Here is a 20,396-nt window from a genome sequence, read left to right on the forward strand (position 1 = left end):
TTTTTCCATTTTATTGGTTTATTTATATTCATGCAACACTCTTACAAAAGAGATTTGAAGCTCCTTAAAATAAACGTTCAGGAATAATGAGAGACCCAAACAAACAAGATAAGGCAAAAGCAGATACTAGGAAATAATGGAGAAAGAGTGCAGAAAATTAGACCAGGATTCTGCCACCCACCCTGTTAAAAAAGTAAACTGGGCATGAGGTAGAGTGTTTGCCAATATAGAATTTTAATTATATGCATTTACACAATGTGTGAACCTGAAAACCTAATTTCCCTGTTGATTAAATTTGGAATGTTCCTACCGTTCTAAGAATGTAACCTACGAGGAATTCGCATGATGAAATAATAGTTTAGCTTCCACTCGACTAAGATGTTATATGTGATATTGCTGAGAAATGCATGAGACCCAGAGCGAGGGGAGGCTTCTATTCTCAGTATCATTGACTTTCCTAAGTGATTTCAGTATCAGAACATGTCTGCTATGTGAAACGTTTTCTTAAAAATATTAACATTGTTTTTGTTATATACCACATTTTCCTTATATATATACTACTAAGATAAGAAAGACTTATGTGATTATCTTATTTATTTCTCATAGAACCAGTTTTTCATAAGCTGCGCTGATGACAAAGTTGTGTTCAACAAGATAGGTGACGCCATTGCCCAGAGGATACTGAAAGCTCACAGGTAATGATTTTGGCATTTGGGTAGGAGTCCTTACTGAAAATGTTCTTGTATTTACTGCTGAAATGATTTTTGAAAGCCCATTTTTAAAATACTGTCTTTTCCTAGCAGGCGTGAATTTCGTTCAGCTAGCAGTATGTTATTGATTCCTTAAATCTGAGTCAGTTTCTGAGAATTTTTGAGGGAATTATTCCAGGCACTGTCATTTTTTCCTGGCCAGTCTCTTTCCCACGCACTAGATTTGAGATTTATTTAATGGCAGACAGTGAGCTGTGTTCACTTAAAAATCAAAGCAAAATAGTCATAATATTTTTCCATGGGTTATATTTAAATTCTTATTACCCTCTGTCTTATTTCTTCAGCTCATGGGATTATTTTTTTAATAACACTTTTATTAAGATATAGTTCACATACCATACAATCCACCCATTAAACTGTACAATTAAGTGATTTTTAGGATATTCACAGAGTTGTGCAACTATCACCTAATCAATTTTAGAACATTTTCATCACCCCAGAAAGAAACCCCCTACCTATTAGCAGTCACTACCCGTTTCCACTTCCCGTAGCCCCTGGAAACCACTAGTCTGCTTTCTTTTTCTGTAGATTTGCCTAGTCTGGGCATTTCGTATCGTACAATATGTGTTCTTTTGTGACTGACTTCTTTCACTTAGTTTAATGTTCTCAAGATTCATCTATGTTATAGAATATACCAGTATTTCATTTATTCCTATTGTCAGGTAATATTCCATTATCTGGATACGAACATTTTACTTATCCATTCATCAAATGGTAGATATTTGGGTTGTTTCCACTTTTTGGCTATGTGAATAGTGCTACTGTAAGCATTCTGTACTAGTCATTATGCAGACATGTTTTCATTACTCTAGGGGTGGAATTGCTGGATCATGTGGTAACTCTATGTTTAACATTTTGAGGAACTGCCAGAATGTCTTCAAAAGCAGCTATACCATTTTACATTCCCATAGTGTATGAGAGCTCCATTTCTTTATACCATCACCAATACTTATTATTACCTCTCTTCTTTATTATAGCCATCCTAATAGGTGTGAAATGGTATCTCATTGTGGTTTTGATTTGAATTTCCCTAATGACTAAGGATGTTGAGTATATTTTTGCTTGTTTATTGGCCATTCATGTATTACCTTTGTAGAAATGTCTATTCAAATCTTTTGCCCATTTTTCAATGAGGTTGTCTTTATTGTTGAATTGTAAGAGTTCTTTATATATGCTGGGTACAAATCTCGTATCAGATTTATGATTTGCAAATATTTTCTCCCATTCAGTGTGTTTTCTTTTTTACTTTCTTGAAAGATTGTGTCCTTTGAAACACAAAAGTTTTTAATTTTGATAAAATCCAATTTATCTATTTTTTCCATTATTGCTTGTGCTTTGGTGTCATAGCCAAGAAATCACTGCCTAATCCAAGATCATGAAGATTTGCCTTGTTTTCTTCTAAGAATTTTATAGTTGTAGCTCTTACGTTTAGGTAATGATTCATTTTGAGTTATTTTTTGTATATGGTGTGAGGTAAAGGTCCAGCTTCATTTCTTTTTGCATGTGGTCCAGCACCATTTGTTGAAAAGACTGTTGTTTCCCCACTGAAATGTCTTGGCACCTCGGACTATTTCTTTTTATGACTAATTTTAGCTCTCTGTAAAAGCAGCAAAACAAACAAACAAACAAAACCATTACATTTTTTATTTCAATTCATTGAACACATGCAGTGGAGAATGTCAAGTACATACACATTTGGGGATTAAAACATTTTTTGACTTCCAGTGTCATGTGGTACTTTGATATCTTTTTTTTTTACATAATATCTGGGGATTTTTAGATGTAAGAACATTTTATACAATACCTACCAGCACTTTTTATGATACACAATTTATATCTATAGACTCTTACTGAATCTTCACAACTACTCTTAAAAGTAGATCATATAATTTTTGTTGTTGTTATTATTGTTGTTGTTGCTGTCCCCATTTTTAGAATTAAGAACTGAGGTTCAAGACATCATGTGACTTGTCTAGGCCACTAACAGCAATAGGCAAAAATGGTTTTGAGCCCAAATCTTTGGTCCTCTAACCCAGTGCCTCCCCCCACACCACGTAACTCCTTTCATGGATAGTTAGGATTAAAGACCTCCTCAGGATTGCCCCAAATTAAAGCAAGTGGGATGGGCCTTTGTTTTCCTCTCTTCCCATGGACGGGTCATTGGATGCAGGCTGCCTCCAGGGAATGGGCGTGACCTTGGGTGAGGCAAGTCCCTTTGGCCTATGGAGGGCAATTTGGAAGACAATTCCTGGAGGAGGACTTAAGTGTGAATAAGTAGTCAGCAGCAAACACTCTTGGCAGCTAAGGAAATGGCTGTCTTGGTCCCAAAGTGAGGGCATCTGGTAGCATACCACACCACCAACCACATCCTGCAGGATGTACAGTGGATCTCACCCTTTATTACATGTCAAAATCACCATTGGAACTTTACAAATATACAGAGAGCTGGACTCAACTTCAGGCTTACTGGATCAGAATTTTCTGGAGCAAGGCCTTGGCACCCGTATTTTATAATGTTCCACAGGTAACTCTAGAGCACAGCCACGAGTGCCTAGTACTCCCCTAGAAGAGTGTATATGGCCATAAATATTAATACAGGCAGCCTTTATCCTTTGCTTTCTCATATGCTTTTTTACAGAAAATCACCATAGGATCTGTTTCTGAGATGACTTAAAAACAGTCTTTTTTATAGTTAAACATGCTTGTACACACAGGGATTTCTTGCATTCTTGCCACTCTCGCAATTATGTCTAATGTACAACATTGGATTATCTTTCTGTCAGTTCTTGCATTTCATTGATGCAAGCGAGTCCACTTTACCTATAAAGCACTTTTGACAAAAGAGAAAAATAATTTTTTCATGAAATTGAAATAAGTTGCGGAAATACATTAAGTTGACAAATGAGCTTGTTGGGCTGAGCAGTGAATCATGAATTTTGGAGCTGTGATCAGCTAATAAGGAGAGTAGCTTGTACACCTTCAATCTCAACTTCCCTCATCTCAGTTATTAGTTCCCTATAGTAGATGGTTTAATAGGTACCTATAAGATTTGTTTTAAAGTGTTTGGGAGCCTGAAAGACTATTTTTCTTTAGCATATTAATTTGTCTTTAAAAATTTGGACTCCTTCTAAAATCATAGCATTTTAGGGCTTTAAGATATTTTCTGATTAAACATTTCCCGGTGATCCTGTGAGCTGCTCTTAAGAGGAAAAGGGATCCGTGGTAGGAGAGCATGGTAAGGTAGCATCTGTTGTCGATTGCATCTCACGCTTGGAAGTTCACAGAGCACATTAAAGATGCAATTTCAAGCTTACTTTGTAGAAATGGGAAATGAGTCCTTTGAATTTCATATTAACTGTGTGTCATTTAGCTCTGATCTCCGAATCGTCGCACTTTCTTTGAGAGTCACATTTCAAAGTGGTATGTATATCACAGCTTCAGACTTTTAGTGGATACACACACGTATCCTGGAAACATAGTTTACATTTTTCCCCTTCTGTGTATCTCCACATTATTGTTCATCTCCTGTGTTAATCACAAGTGTGAAATATATTTTCCTTTAATAATTTCTTATCTGTGAGCTCGTATTCTTAGGAAAGGTAAAGGCAGAATTAAAAAGCTCAACTTGCAGGCTGCCTGCAGTGGGCCCTTCCTTTTCAAACGGAGAGCCATGATGTGCCATCCCCAAGCTTACCCCTCTCTCTTCCTTCATTGAGTTCTCTGCTCGCCACTCTGCAGAGACTTGGAACTTCCCTGCCAGTCACATGCCTAGCAACAAGTATAATTTTGCCTGTTGGAAAAAGAATAGACTGTAGCACACAGCAGATGGAGGGAAAGGACAGTCAGCATTCAGCCAGGCTGACCGAGGAACACAGGCTCTCTTCCAGGTCCCTGCCACCCAGGAGAGATGGGAGTCTTTAAATTGCCAACTACCTCAACTGGGCTGAGCCTTTACTTTTCTGCCATTGCTGGAATCCAGCCCCACACCAACTCCCTGAAGGGAGTTCTCCACTCCCCTCTCTTCCTCCTAGTTCCTTCTCAACAGCCATAATTCTTTACAGAACCAGGTTTTTGCATCGCCTCCATACTCTGGTCCATGACCTGGAGCCTCAGAATATTGTTCATCCCACGCAGAACTAAGCATAGTTGTGGGGATCTCTGCAGGAACGAAAGGTCTGCTCTAATAAGTATGACTGTCTTGGAGTTGAGACCAGTGCCCAGCCCACTGGAAGCCTGTTTTGACAACTCAAATCTGACTAGAGATCAGGGAGAAGAAGTCATAATCCACAGTCTAAAATCGACTAGTTTACACCATGTTTGAATAAACCAAAAGACAGAGTAGAAACAAGTGACCCAGGTGGAAAACATTTAAACACGCTGTGTGCCATGAATGAATGGTCTCTGAGGATGAAACCATTTTTGCTCATGGAAACTCGACAGCGTTAATGTTGCTGCCTTTAGTCAGGAAGTGAGAGAGTGTATTTTGCACTGTTACCACCACAAAGTTGACACATACAATGAAAATAGGCAGTTGATTTAATGCCTCTGTATTTTAATATTAAACTGCATTGAAAAATACACGATTGGGGCCGGCCCAGTGGCGCAAGCGGTTAAGTGCGTGCACTCTGCTGCGGCGGCCTGGGGTTCGCCGGTTCGATCCCAGGCGCACACCGACGCACCGCTTGTCAAGCCATGCTGTGGCGGCGTCCCATATAAAGTGGAGGAAGATAGGCACAGATGTTAGCCCAGGGCCAGGCTTCCTCAGCAAAAAGAGGAGGATTGGCAGATGTTAGCTCAGGGCCGATCTTCCTCACACAAAAAAAAAAGAAAAAGAAAAATACAGTATTAAACTACATTGAAAAATACACAATTTTGAAAATTACTCAAATTCTTGCTTCCTGTAACTGTAGAACAGTGCCAGATAGTGCTTGCACTTTGCCCGTGAGTGGGTGGTATGGGGAATACTCCCCTAGGGAATCTGAAATTAATTGGGGACCAGGTTCTTTCCAACGCTGTTATCTACAGGTATGTGACCTTTTCACTGCAGTCGGCCCTCTGAATCTGCGGTTTCCACATCCGCGGATTCAACCAACTGTGGATGGTACAATGCGGAACATGGGCTTATAGAGGGCCAACTGAGGGATGTGAGCATCCACGGATTTTGGTATCCGTGGGGTGTCCTGGAAGCAATCCCCTGCAGATACCAAGGGACAACTGTATGTCAGTTGCCTTTCTGACACTCTTTTTTCACCAACAAAGAAAATAATATCTGCCCTACCTAGCTCATATGAAAGGATGTGAAAGCTATTTGAAAAAGAAATAAAGCACCAGTTTCTGTAAGAAATTATTATGTTATTTCCAGGAAATTCATTCTCTGGAAATATGCTAGCTCACTGTAAATTGAGTGGGGATAAAGAAGCACTGTTTCAGAATTAATATTTATGTTAGAAACAGAAATGTTTTAATTAAAGAGATGTTTAATATGCCTTATTTTAAGTTATTAGATGGCTACTGCTGGATAAATAAAACCTATTTTGGCTTCCTACCACTGGCGCTTGTCCATCCTGTGACAAGTAGACGCACATTATTAAAACACTGTCTAGAGGTGCCCTGCCAAGAATCTATAGCTGACTCCTCCTCCTGGGATTCAATTTTTGGATTCCCCATTATTGATTTGATAACACCCTCTCCCAAAATATAAAGTAAAATAAAAGGTATTCTGAAGCACAACGTGAGTTCAGTTTTGCTTTGTTTTGTTTTAATTTTAGGTATTATTACTTTATTACTCTTTGAAGGTGTGCAAGCTTTCTAATTTAAATCACTGGTTGTTAATTGAATAATAATGTTACCAAATAGTTTTTGAGTTTTTCCACATCGGAGGTGCTTTATGTATGTTACTTCGTTCAATTCTCATATCAACCTTATGAAGTGGATGCATAATTATTCCCATTCTTCAGATGAGGCAGCTGAGGCCAAGGGAGATCAGGTAACTTGCCCAAGTCACACAGCTGTGGATGAATGGAGCTGAGACCCAGACCAGGTCTTTAGGACTTCAGCCTTTGTTCTCCACTCAGCTACAAAATTTCCCTCATTTCAAGGAAAGTAGAAATGTTCTAAAGTTAAGCCTCCCAGAAATCTATGAGACATACTTTATTTTTAAATAAAAAATCAGATGAACTGTAAAGTAATTGCTTGAGAGATAAAAATTTTGTATGCTTAAAGAAAAATCCACATCCTATAATTACCATATCCTATAATTTGTGTCCCAAGCTGAAAGGACATGTTGAGTATGTTTCAGGAGCACCATCTTAAAGAAATTTAAACTGCAGTTATAATAAAAAGAATAAAAAACATTTCAATTAAGTATGCCAATTGCTGGTTTCACATTTTTTTCTTGTAAGATAACCTCCACGGTCTATGAAATTCCTGGAGAAGGGAACAAATGACAACATTTCGTGGCAGGAGAACTTCTGATTTAGGTCATTGAATTGCTTTCATTTGATGCCAAAAATTATATAAATGGTAATCTCAGCAGATAGAGAGATGTAAAGATTAGCACAGGGCAGAGGCCAGCGATCATTTTGAGCCTGAGCACGTGCCCTGGCAGAGAGAGCAAGGAAGGGAGATAGTCTAAAAAAAATACAGCTGGGCCGTAGTGGGAACAGTTTAATAAAAGATTTTGTAGACTCTTGTTTGGGGGACACTGAAGGACATGCCTGCCAAAGGTTATCAAGTCCAGAGTGAAGTCTAAGTCAGACAAACTCGGCTAACCCTGAACATTCTCATGTTTAAAAGCTTGCCATTTTCAAAAGATAACCAATGAGAGAAATTACGTGTGTGTGCGTGCACAGTATGTAATATGTCATAATCTATAAAATCACGCATATAATATGCAAAGTCATTGCTAACAGGGCCAGTACTTCTAGTGGACTAGCAGTGATATTAGCCAACTCCCCCATTTACAGATGAGGAAACTGAAGACCCAAAAGCTCTACTGCATTTTAAAAGATTTGCCAAACTCAAGATAACATAGGTTATGTTCCAAACCACTGAGGAGCTACAGATCCAGTTCTCACATAACTGATACCACTATCGTATAAAGTTCTCTCCACAAAAAACTCTAAGCCCCAATCACAATTCTTATTTCTGGCAGCATTCACTGCTGCTATGATAGGATTTATACCAGCTCTTGAAGTTGACAGCAATGAAATATGACCTATAAATCTCAAATTCTCAAAAAATAAAACATCTTGTCACTGAAGAAGCACGATGAGCTCCTTTGCGGCCTTCTTACAGATTCTGAGACCCCACTCTGAGCAGACCCCGCTCCTCTGACTGCCCTCCATGCTGAGGAGGGACCAAGGGTGAAGAAGGGGGTTTGGGGGAGAGAAGAACAAGGAGGGAAAAGTAGAGGGGAGCCGCTGCTACGACCCATTTACATGGTGCATTAGTCCTCTGTTTTAAAGGTACAAGCAGCATTACAGCAATCACAAAAATTAAAAATATTAATTTTAAAGATCCTACACTCTCACCACCCTAAATAACTCACCTTTTATCTTCCTATTTCCTTTTTACCATATTAATATACATACTTATTTTTCTGTTGAATTGTAACTTATTTCCTTTTTGTATAACTCACCTAATCTCAAGTCTCATTTCCACACAATAGAAGGAAATTTAATTTAGTCACTTCCTGATAAATGTGGCCTAATCCAGTGATTTCTCTTTATTTCTGCTCTGTATTCAGTCAGTCAGGGTGCTACCCGGCCTCTCCCCTCCCTGACACACCCCCATCCTTGGTATAGATGCTAAGGAGCCCTAGACCTTCGGGAAGGGGCGTCCAGCTCTCATTATTGATCTGTCTCGGGCCAGTTCTGGCTTCTGCTTACTGTAACTTGGGGGCTTCAGCCTACTCCTTTCAGACCTGCCTTTCTGCCACTTCTGTATCGCTGCCACATCACGTGGGCTGGTAGACTACACTCTTGGCATTTCTCTGGGGTTCCACTGGAAGCAAGGCTCAGATCCTCATGGCTCCCATATCCTCATGTTTAAGAGGGGATGGGGTCTGTTATGTTCTCCCTGGAATTCTGCTTGAGGGTGAAGGATGGGGCTCTGCACTGAGTCTCACCCTTATTTCTTTATTCTCCTGCCTCAGCTCAAGGGATATCTATCTGGTTCTCCAAATCTAAGAAGGTCACATCTTTGTGTCCTGGTTTCTCTGTGAGAGTGCCACCCTAGGGGCAATGCCTGCTTCATATCTCATGTCACAGAATGGGAGAAGTTAACACATTTAAGGGGAAAAATTATTTAATATTTCATAGTATCAGCCTGCCACATTTGTAATTGTCTTGTAATTGTAACTTTGCTTTAGGGCCATTTTAACACAGTACCAGAACTATTTTGCTAGTAAGCTATCATAGTGGTCATTTTTATCATTTTTAGTGGCTGAAAAATGTTCTATCCATTGAGTGGCTATATATAATTCAGTTAACTGTCTGCCTATTATTGGACATTTATCTCAAATTTTTAGCTATTATTCATAGCATTGCTATAAGACTTAGTGAGTTTTGAAAGAAAAACTTATTTAAGAAAAAAAGCCTGAGAATGCAATTTTATAAAATTGTTCTGAACTGAAGTGGATGAAGCGATTGCCTGCATGATGGCTTGGTGCCCACTAGCTCTTATCTTGCTTTTAAAATCATAAATAATTCTGCACTCGAGGGGCTCAGGTTCTTGCCCTAAGCTGATTGCTGTAATTTGCACCACCCTGACATTATGAGGATGCAGTGTTTCAGAAGAAATGAGAATCCTCAGCAGCTGAGAACTGTCGTCTTCCGGGGATTGGATCGAGGAAGGAGATGGGACATACTGTCACATAGAATTTTCTCTTCATTGGCTTCAACTTAGCCACAATTTTACGGTTTGAAATTCTAGAGCCCTTTTTTCTATAGCAATGAAAATCTAAGTCGTTCCTGCTAATTTGCTGAGCACTGTTTAAAAATTTCATCATTCAGGAACTGTGACCTTGTAAAAAAACCAAGGCCTTGATATGAAGCTAAAAGAGTCCCAGAGCAAGAAAATGTGAACATTCTGATTCCTACAAACTAAATTTGCACAAATGTTTTATCTAAAGATATAAGATTTTTACAGGACATTTCTTAATATCCTACACATGAGGTCTCTATATTGAAGTCATTTTTGCTTATATAAAACACGAGGATAAAAGGGAACCATCTTTTACAAACAGACCCACAAACAATACCAGCAATACCACCTCTAAGATTTTTCCAAATCTGAAAAATGACTTATGTGGGTCAGCATACGCAGCAAAATAGTTTTTTTTGAAATAGCAGAAAATTAGAAACAATTGAAATGCCCACCAAGAGAACTGGTTTAATTATTATAGTACACATGTAGGATGGAATACCATACCACTGTTGTTAAAAAATGAGCAACTCCCTCTGTACAGATCTCGAAGGATTTCCAAGATACACTGATAAATGATAAAAATAACATTCAGAAAAGTGTTTATAGTATTCTAACATTTGTGTAGAAGCAGAGAGTATATATATATGCTTATAAATTCATAGACTATTTCTAAAAGAACACAGAAGGTAATGGGAGTTGCCCTCAGGGAAGGGAAACGGGGCCAGAAGATAAAGCAGAGAAAGAGAATTTTTTTCGTCATATAATCTTCTACCTCTTAAATTTTGTACTACAAGCATATATTATCCATTAGGAAATGTAATTTATTTGGTGGTTCCTCAAAAAGCTCAACGTAGAGGCCAGCCCCATGGCGTAGCAGTTAAGTGCTCGCGCTCCGCTGCTGGCGGCCCAGGTTCGGATCCCAGGTGAGCCCCGATGCACCGCTTATCAAGCCATGCTGTGGTGGCGTCCCTCATAAAGTGGAGGAAGAGGGGCACGGATGTTAGTTCAGGGCCAGTCTTCCTCAGCAAAAAGAGGAGGATTGGCACGGATGTTAGCTCAGGGCTGATCTTCCTCAAAAAAAAAAAAAATTCTCAACGTAGAATAACTATATGACCCAGCAATGCTGCTCCTGGGTATATACCCAAAAGAACTGAACATAGGGACTCAGACAGATACTGTATGCCAGTGTTCATAACAGCATTATTTACATTAGTCAAAAGGTGGAAACAACCCAAGTGCCCATTCGCAGATGACTGGATAAACGAAATGTGGTCTGTACATACAATGGAATATTATTCAGCTATAAGGAGGAAGGAAATTCTCACACATGTTACAACATGGAGGAATCTTGAGGACATTATGCTAAGTGAAATAAGTCCGACACAAAAGGACACTTAGATGAAATATCTAGAACAGGCAAATTCGTAGAGATAGAAAGTAGATTAGAGGTTATTAGGAGTTGCAGGGAAGGGAAATGGGGAGTTATTGCTTAATTATCAGAGTTTCTGTTTGGGGTGATGAAAAAGTTTTGGAAATAGATATCCTGATGGTTGCACAGCATGTGAATGTAATTAATACCACTGAATGGTACACCTAAAAATGGTTAAAATGGCAAATTTTATGTTATATATATTTTACCACAATAAAAAAATTCAAATAAAATGTATTTTAATTTAAAGAAAAAAGTCCGGTGCAGCTTAACCTCTTGTCTACGAAACATTTCCCAGAAACAGACATTCTTCCAACCTGACCCCATCCTCCCAAAGCAAATTGTACCAGATGCATACTGTGTGCCAGGGTCCTCTACTGGGCACTGACGAAAATAGAAAGACATGTGGACGTACATCCTGTGTTTCAGAAGAGCTTATCACGTAGCCTAGGCAGCAGACAAGCATATCACTAAGGCGTAAAGGAAAAGCAGTGCTGAATAGACATACGTGCCACGTGCCGTGGGAGTGCAGAAGGAGGAGCACACCAATTTTGACTGGAAAATCCAGGGTGGCTTGACCGGGGAAGGAGCCATTTAGCTGCCCTGGAAGGAGAAGTTGGATTCTGCAAGGCAGAGAAGGGTGTTCTGGGCACAGAGGGCAGATCAGCCAACCTTCCTTAGCAGCGGGGTGCACTTCTGAGAAAAGGGCAGTGGTCTTCAGTCACTGGAGGGGGGGTCTGGGAGGATCATACTGAAGGTGGTTCTGGAAAGGCAGTTGGGGCCAGATGCTGTCAATTTTTAAGTGTCTGGTTTAATTCGTTTGTACTTTTAAATCCTGGCTGTGGGGAAATAGCTTGGGTATTCTTTCTGTTCTTCTTTTCCACTGTCAGGTTTACCATTTAGGGATGTGAGTCACTTACCCTTATCAGGCAGAAATCTTTAACAGTTTACATTTTTTAAACGTTTTTCTCCCCCAACTCAAACTGTGTTTGCCATCTAGTGATTAATCCCTGCCATTGCAACAACCACTGCAAGTTCCTTGTTCCTCAGCGCTGCGGTTAAGCTCACCAGCCTCCAGACTCCGTTCTGTTGGCCATCTCTCTGCCCTAAACTGAATTCACTCTCCACATGCCCTGATACATACGTTGGCATTCAGAGACATCAGTAATGAAATCTGACCCCTCGGAGAGTAGTAATAATATTCACGTGAAAGAAAAATGTAGTTGTTTAGAAGAACATGAACTTTAGAAAATTAGTATTATGAAAAGTTTAAGTAGGATAGGATTTGAAAATTTACCAGCAGCAGCACTTGTGTGTGAATATAGCCTCTCAGATGTATGGGTGAGATTCCTTGACCACAATGGATACCAGTCATTTCCAGGCTTTCTCTTCTTCCTGTGTATCTTATAAATGGAGACAACGACTTTAACAGCTTTGCCTCCAAATAGGCGATACCTGTTTGAACATAATTCTCCAAATTTCTGACTTACTGAATGCAGATCAAAGTAAGGAGCGGCACTTTCTTCTTCTATTTGTTACGTCATTGAGTAGTAAAGGCAACTCAGATGCTTTTCTTTCCAAAGCTGTTGTTATTAAGTTGGGAGAGTGAGCCAAGAAATACTGTATTATATATGCAGAGGACTTAAAAATCAACATCAGGGCCGGCCCCGTGTCTTAGCGGTTAAGTGCTCGCGCTCCGCTACTGGCGGCCTGGGTTCGAATCCCGGGCGCGCACTGACGCACCACTTGTCTGCCCATGCTGAGGCTGCGTCCCACATACAGCAACTAGAAGGATGTGCAGCTATGACATACAACTATCTACTGGGGCTTTGGGGGAAAAATAAATAAATAAAAATAAAAATAAAAAATCAACATCAGTCACTCAGAATTCTTGAAAGGCCCAGGGTAACATTTTGCAGCTGAATCAGAGTTTTTAAACAATGATGATTTTTGCATTGGAAAATATACTGGGTCCAGTATGTCTTTTTGCCCCTGAGATCTAAGCTGTAGAAACTCATTTACTCAACAATTATTAACTGAATGCCTGCTATTTGCCAGGTTCTGAGCTGAGTACTGTGGATACAACTTGTTATACATAAAACTATAAAGATAACATCTTTTTCAAAACTTGGTTATAATCCGCCCACCCCACTTCCATGGGAATCAAGCAAGGCTTTCTTACAATGAATTTTGTCATAGGAAGGATTATGCTGTAGAGAGAGAGTGGATACGATTCCCACTTTACTGCCATGTTCAGCTACCTTTTCAGGTTGTTAAGAACTGTTATTTGGATAACAGCTTCTGGCCTCCGATCCAGCAGCACCCCCAAGCCCTGAAATGGGATTGAGTGTATTGTAGGAAGCCATTTGCTCAATCTCTAAAACCATGAGAACTGCTTGGCTGTCATTTTAAACTGATACTCTGGGCCGGCCCTGTGGCTTGGTGGTTAAGTGCGCGCACTGCGATGCTGGTGGCCCGGGTTCGGATCCCGGGTGCGCATCGAGGCACCACTTCTCCGTTCATCCTGAGGCCGAGTCCCACGTGCAGCAACTAGAAGGATGTGCAGCTACGACACACAACTATCCACTGGGGCTTTGGGGGGAAAAAATAAAATAAATAAAATCTTTAAACTGATACTCTATCTTTTTTTGGTGAATTTCTCTGCATGCATCTGACTTTTGCAGGGAAAGCCAGAGATACCGGGTGTATGTGGTGATACCACTTCTGCCAGGGTTCGAAGGAGACATTTCAACCGGTGGAGGAAACGCTCTCCAGGCAATAATGCACTTCAACTACAGGTGCCAAAAACCTAAAATTGTCTGTTTTCACCTTTCAATCAGTCATGCATGTAAGCTGGTGAAAGGAATGGAAATGTGTCTCCACATCTATTCAGTGGAGCGTTGAACAGATGAACACTTTATTTTACTTTTGAATCTTAGCCTGTTTAGTAGTTGATGAAATTCAAATAGAGCCTGAAATCATAAATGGTGGGCCTAGGACACATGGCGACTATAAAAGAACTAAAATGTTAGTCTCTCTTATATATTCATTGCCTATTATATATATCTAAAGTCATTGTCTCCATTTATTAGATATATATGTGTATATATTTATATGTATACAATATGTACAAGTACAAAAGGGAGACTAATACTTTAGTTCTTTAGTATATATATTTATATATACATGTTTTTTAAAATATATATACATATATATCTTTTATGTATATCTTTTTAAAAGATATGTATGCATATATATCTTTTAAATAAATATACATGTCTTTTAAATTAATATATATGTACATATATATCTTAAATATATATATAATCAGGACTATATGTATAGAATATTGATTTAAAAATTATCTTTAAAGCACCAAAGAGTTATTGAGCTTTCCATATTCTTTGCAGTAAGTAGAGAAAAGAAAAAAAATTAAATGCTTAAAATGCACACGTTTCTTGATGATTCTTTAGGTAGCGAGTCCTTCAACAAGGTTGGTAAAATAGCCTCTGCTAGTAAATGAAGCATGAAGGTTCTTTCCTATCTTCTGGAATTTTAATTCTGTTTTATCTGTTAAAATTTGGGGGAAAATAGTAAGTCCCAGTCTTGACATTCTAAAAAGCCAAGTTCCCGTGTTCACTCAAGAAGGCACATGAAGCTCAGACTTGGCCAGTGGAGCGTTATGGAGGGTAGAGAGGTACTAGCTGTGGGCGGGCGTAGAGAGGTGGAGTAGAAAGTGATGGAAAGGCATTCCCGACGTGAGCTCTGGGTCACTGAGTGGAAAAGAGAATGGGAGTGAAGAGGTAAGTGGACGGCCTGGGCATAAATCCAGCTCCCAGTTATAGGCTCTGTGACCTGAGATACAAAAGATTCCTGCTCAGGATCACACTCTTACTAAGTCAAAACAAGGTCTGGACTCTGGGTATTTTGTTTTAATAGCCCCTGTTTTTCAGAACCACCTGTAGTTTCCCACTTTTCTAGTCAAACTCGTTTGTGGGTGACAGACAAATGAGACCTTACTGAGAACCCCCAGTGTGTAATGCAGGTAAAAGTTCAGAGCCTTGGTCAGATTGGGGGTGGGGGCTTAGGTGCCCTTCTGCTTGGGTCCCCCTCCCTAGAGGCACCCCCTGCAGTGGTGGAAATCTTTTTTAATCCTCTTGTTTCTTACTGACTTTTCAAGCTGTGTCTATCTGCCAGGGTTTCAAGTAAAGATGTTTTGTTTCCTCTTGGGTAATTTTGCCTGATTACAGTATGAGAGAACTTTATCTGTGCTTTGGTCTATACATTAGGTTGAAGATTTGCCCATTTCTAATATCATCTGATTTATAGTATGACAAACAGAGCTTTTCAAGTATTTAAAGCACTGACATATGTTTAATTGGATTTTATCTGCTTCATTTGCCATGCTAATATTATTTTTGGAATATTGTCAATCGTAATTATTTTCTATGACTGTTTTCTTGGGTTTGAACCAGCTGAGTGAAATAACATGCTTGGCTTTTGTTCAGCAACCAAAACTGTAACTTTTTATTATGCAAAAACATCTCTATTTGCTGGCATCATCTTTAATAATATCAGCACTTCCCAGGCATAACTATATTTTTAATTACTTTCATAGAGCAAGCAGATGGAGCATAAAATTTTTTATTTTGTTAGTCTTTGTAATTCATCGACCATTATCAGAGTCTTGAGAAACAAAATCATTAGCAAAGTCAGTTATTTGAGACTATATTTTTCACTTCTAAGGGGTTTGCTGACTTTACAGAGACACCCCAGGTATAATAGTTTCTTTAATTCCAAAATTACTCTGCTAAGTGTTTGCCCTTTTTACCTCTGAAAGTAATGTGAATCTGTCAGTATTCTTATCTATCAACGCATTCTAAATTTTACTGTCACCGAATTTTCTAAGAGGCAAAGTTCATTCATAACCCATCTTTTAAAAATAGCGTCTCTTTCTGAAATCTAACATCAATTTTATAACTTTTCCATTTACCCAACTCAACACAACTACCTTGTCCCATCAGTGACATTACAAGTGATATTCATGTGGTTTTTTAGCTTTTAAAACATCTATGTAGCATCTTCTCATAAAAGCACTTGTGTTTTTACTTGGATTAAGTCTATAGCCCACAGATATTGCAATGGGATTGGTTCCTTTGAAATCTCCATAATTATTTCTTTCCTTTATATATGTCCAGAACCATGTGCAGAGGAGAAAATTCCATCCTTGGACAGTTAAAAGCAGAGCGTAAGTAACTGCTTTTCTTTTCCTCCTTGGTTGTTTTTGGTGACATATCAGTAGTCGTTAATGTTTTCACAGTGTGTTTATAGAACTCTAAGCACAAAAAGTAGCCCAAAAAATGCTTAACAGAGATAAGTTACTTATTCTCATTAAATTGCCCAAGCCAATGTTCAGATGAAGACACGACGACTTGAGATGCATAGGTGATAAAAAATGAGAGTATTTTTATTATTTATTTTTATTATTTATTTTTATTTTTTTATAATAATTGTTTTGATAATAAGTGGGATTTGCAAGGCATTTCACAAGGACCCTATATGTGTCTTCTCCTGTGGGTCCTTCACCACAGTCCTGAGAAGTAAGCAGGACAGGTATCATCCCTGCTATAAAGATGAGGACACAAATGCTACAAGGTCAACAGGTATTTATGTGGCCTCCTATATATGCAGAAGTCCCAGGGATCTCACAACAACGTCTTATTTTTAGGGAAGAAAACCGATTATATAAGCATTTGCCACCATAACACTTCACTAAATCTTTGAGGGTATTATACTGGAGGTAAATAAATAAGAAAAAAAAATGCAGTAATACCTTTCACTTCTGCCATTCTTCATATTTTCAAGGTACTTTCTGAAATATCTTCTCAATTGATCATTCTACATAGTTCTTAGCTACAATATATTATAACTACAGGTTTACTTATCTATATCTCCATGAACTGACTCTAAGTTCAGCACATAGTAGGTGCTCAATAATGTCCTATGCCCCATAAAATAGGTATGGGAGCTTCCACAAGAACTAAGCCGGAATCAGAACCCAAGTTGTCTGACCTCTAGTTCAGACTGGTTCCAGATTTTGAAAACTTGGAGGGCCACATTAAAAAGACTAGATTTTATCCAGAAGAAGACAAGGTAAGGTTGATGGAAGCCTCTGATCCCTGGAGTGAACTCATCAAAGTCATATTTATATGAAGATTCACTTATTGTTGGTAAGCAGAGTAGAGAGGGACTGGTGGCAGGTAAGAGGTAATGGTTCACTGGTAATGGAAAGAAAGGTTATATATGAATAAGACTGAAGGAAGACTTGAGGGGATGTGGAAGAAGAAGAGTAAGGGAAGTGTCAGATAATCCTGAGTTTCAACTCAGCTGACCAGGGGAATGGAGGTCCCATAGGGAGGTCTGGAAAAGTTAAGAGGAGCCATCACAATCATATGATGCCATGTGGTGTGGCCTTCAGAAATGCCATAAACCTCAATTGAGTTTTTTGAAGATTTTATTTTACACTGCTAACCTCCTAAATGGAGTACACTGGATGATGTATCAGAATGTGGGGAGAAAATATTAGTTTTTCCATGTGTGTATATTTTTACTTAACATACAGAATTAGGACATCAACAGGAATGGCATGGTATGAATCTCCAAAAATTCCCTCCTACATAAAAGCAACAAAAACACTGACAAAAATTGTCAAAATCAACTTTTTCAGAACCTTGGAAATTACAAAGGCTTTTAACAATCTGAAGAGTGTTTATTCAAGAAAGACAGCAGAATCTTGGTAAAAGCAACAAGCTTTGTGGCATTTTAATTTGCCGTATACCATCCCCCCTGCTCAGTTCCACAGTAGCCTTGAAAGCCATCTTCTCATCCCTGTGAAAACCAGCAGCCTGGCAGCCACTAGAGAGAGCCAGATGGACTTGAAGCTTCTGTCCTGTGAAAGTTCTCAGAGAATTGTCATAATTTGACCTGTCTGACAGTTTAAAACTCTTTAAAATGGCTAGTTTAACTATATTCAAAGAACTAAAGGAAACAATATCTAAATAACTAAAGTGAAGTATAAAAACAATGTCTCCCCAATAAAGAATATAAAAAAATAGAATTTTTTAATTAAAAAGTTTCTATAATTTTTTTTTTTATAAAAAAGGAACCAAATATAAATTCGGGAGTTGAAAAGTATAATAACTGAAATGAAATGTACGTCAGAGGGGCTCAGCAGCAGATTTAAGCAGGCAGAAGAATCAACAAAATTGAAGATAGGTCAATTGAGATTATCCAGTCTGAGGAACAAAGAAAAAAGAATGAAGAAAAATGCACAGAGCCTCAGAGACCTGTGAAACACCATCAAGCATATCAATATACACATAATGGGAGTCCCAGGAGAGGATAGAGAGAAAAGTGCAGATAGAATATTTAAAGAAATAACCAGTGAAAACTTTCCGAATTTGATGAAAAACATGAATCTACACATCCAAGAAGCTCAACAAAACCCAAGTAGGATAAACTTAAAGAGATCCACACCAAAACACATCATAAACAAAATATTGAAAGATAAAAACAAAAAGAGAATCTTGAAAGCAGCAAGAGAGAAGCAAATCATCAAGTACAAGGGATCCTCACTAAGATTAACAGCCAGTTTTTCATTAGAAACCATGAAGATCAGAATGCAATGTAAGGACATATTTAAAGTGCTGAAAGAAAAGATTGTCTGTATCGGACAAAACTATCCAAAAATGAAGGAGAAAATAAGGTGTTCTCAGATAAGCAAAAACTGAGAGAATTTATTGCTAGCAGACCTACCCTACAAGAAATGCTAAAGAGAGTCCTTCAGGCAGAAATTAAAGGGCATTGGACAGTAACTTGAGTCTTCATGAAGCAATAAAGAGCACCAATAATGATAACTACCTAGGTAAATTAAAAAGACAGTATAGATATATTTTCTGTTTGTAACTCTTGTTTTCTCCAATCTAAATTAAAAGAGAGCTGCATAGGGCCAGCCCCGTGGCTTAGCGGTTGGGTGCGCGCACTCCGCTACTGGTGGCCCAGGTTCGGATCCTGGGCGCGCACTGACGCACCGCTTCTCCGGCCATGCTGAGGCTGCGTCCCACATACAGCAACTAGAAGAATGTGCAACTATGACATACAACTATCTACTGGGGCTTTGGGGAAAAAAAAAAGGAGGAGGATTGGCAATAGATGTTGGCTCAGAGCCGGTCTTCCTCAGCAAAAAGAGGAGGATTGACATGGATGTTAGCTCAGGGCTGATCTTCCTCACAAAAAAAAAAAAAAGATACCTACATAAAGCAATAATTATAAATCTATGTTGATGAGTATATAATTTTTAAAGATCTAATTTGTATGATGATAATAGCATAAGAAAGGGGGAAGAGAATGGAGTTATGTAAGGGAAAAGTTTTAGTATACTATTGAAATCAAGTTGGTATTAATCCAAACTAGATTGTTATAAATTAAGATATTAATTATAATCCCCAGGAAAACAACTAAGAAAATAACTTTTAAAATATAGTAAACGACAAGGGAATTAAAGTGGTACATTAGAAAATATCTATTTCACACAAAAGATGGCAGATATGGAGAAATTGAGGAACAAAAAAGGTATAACACATATGAATAACAAATAGCAAAATGGCAGTAGTAAGTCCTTCCTGACCAGTAATTATAATAGAAATAAATGGATTAAACTCTCCAAGTAAATGCAGAGATTGGCAGAATGAATTTTTCTTAAAAAAATGACCCAACTAGGGGGCTGGCCCCATGGTGTAGCGGTTAAGAGCGCGTGCTCCACTGCTGGCGGCCCGGGTTCAGATCCTGGGCGCGCACCAGCACACTGCTTGTCAGGCCATGCTGTGGCGGCGTCCCATATAAAGTGGAGGAAGATCGGCATGGATGTTAGCTCAAGGTCAGTCTTCCCTCAGCAAAAAGAGGAGGATTGGCATGGATGTTAGCTCAGGGCTGATCTTCCACGCACGCGCACACACACACACACACACACACTAAATAAATAAATATTTAAAAAAAAAAAATACTAAAAAAAAAAAATGACCCAACTATATGCTATCTACAAGAGACTCCAGATTCAAGACATAAATAGGTTGAAAGTAGAAGGATGGAAAAATATATTCTATGCAAACAATAACAAAAAAAATAGAGTGGCTATACCAATATCAGATAAAATAGACCTTAAGTAAGAAATTTTTATGAGAGGATATTATGTAATGATAACAAGTTTAATC

The 20,396-nt window shown here is 38.6% G+C and overlaps 1 protein-coding gene across 7 annotated transcripts in view; it reads left to right on the top strand.

The window, feature by feature from the left end:
- Window positions 1–20,396, top strand: part of PLD1 (phospholipase D1) — a 219,636-nt gene that overhangs the window by 167,132 nt on the left and 32,108 nt on the right. For all 7 annotated transcript variants that reach the window (XM_087440028.1, XM_087440027.1, XM_087440030.1 and 4 more), the window contains 3 exons: window positions 607–695; window positions 13,812–13,925; window positions 16,326–16,375. In XM_087440028.1, the coding sequence (XP_087296154.1) occupies window positions 607–695; window positions 13,812–13,925; window positions 16,326–16,375 (253 nt within the window). The remainder of the gene's footprint in view (window positions 1–606; window positions 696–13,811; window positions 13,926–16,325; window positions 16,376–20,396) is intronic.

This window comes from Ceratotherium simum, chromosome 15 (genome assembly GCF_057802395.1).
Source record: "Ceratotherium simum simum isolate JZ-2026a chromosome 15, ASM5780239v1, whole genome shotgun sequence".
Lineage (NCBI taxonomy): Eukaryota > Metazoa > Chordata > Mammalia > Perissodactyla > Rhinocerotidae > Ceratotherium > Ceratotherium simum.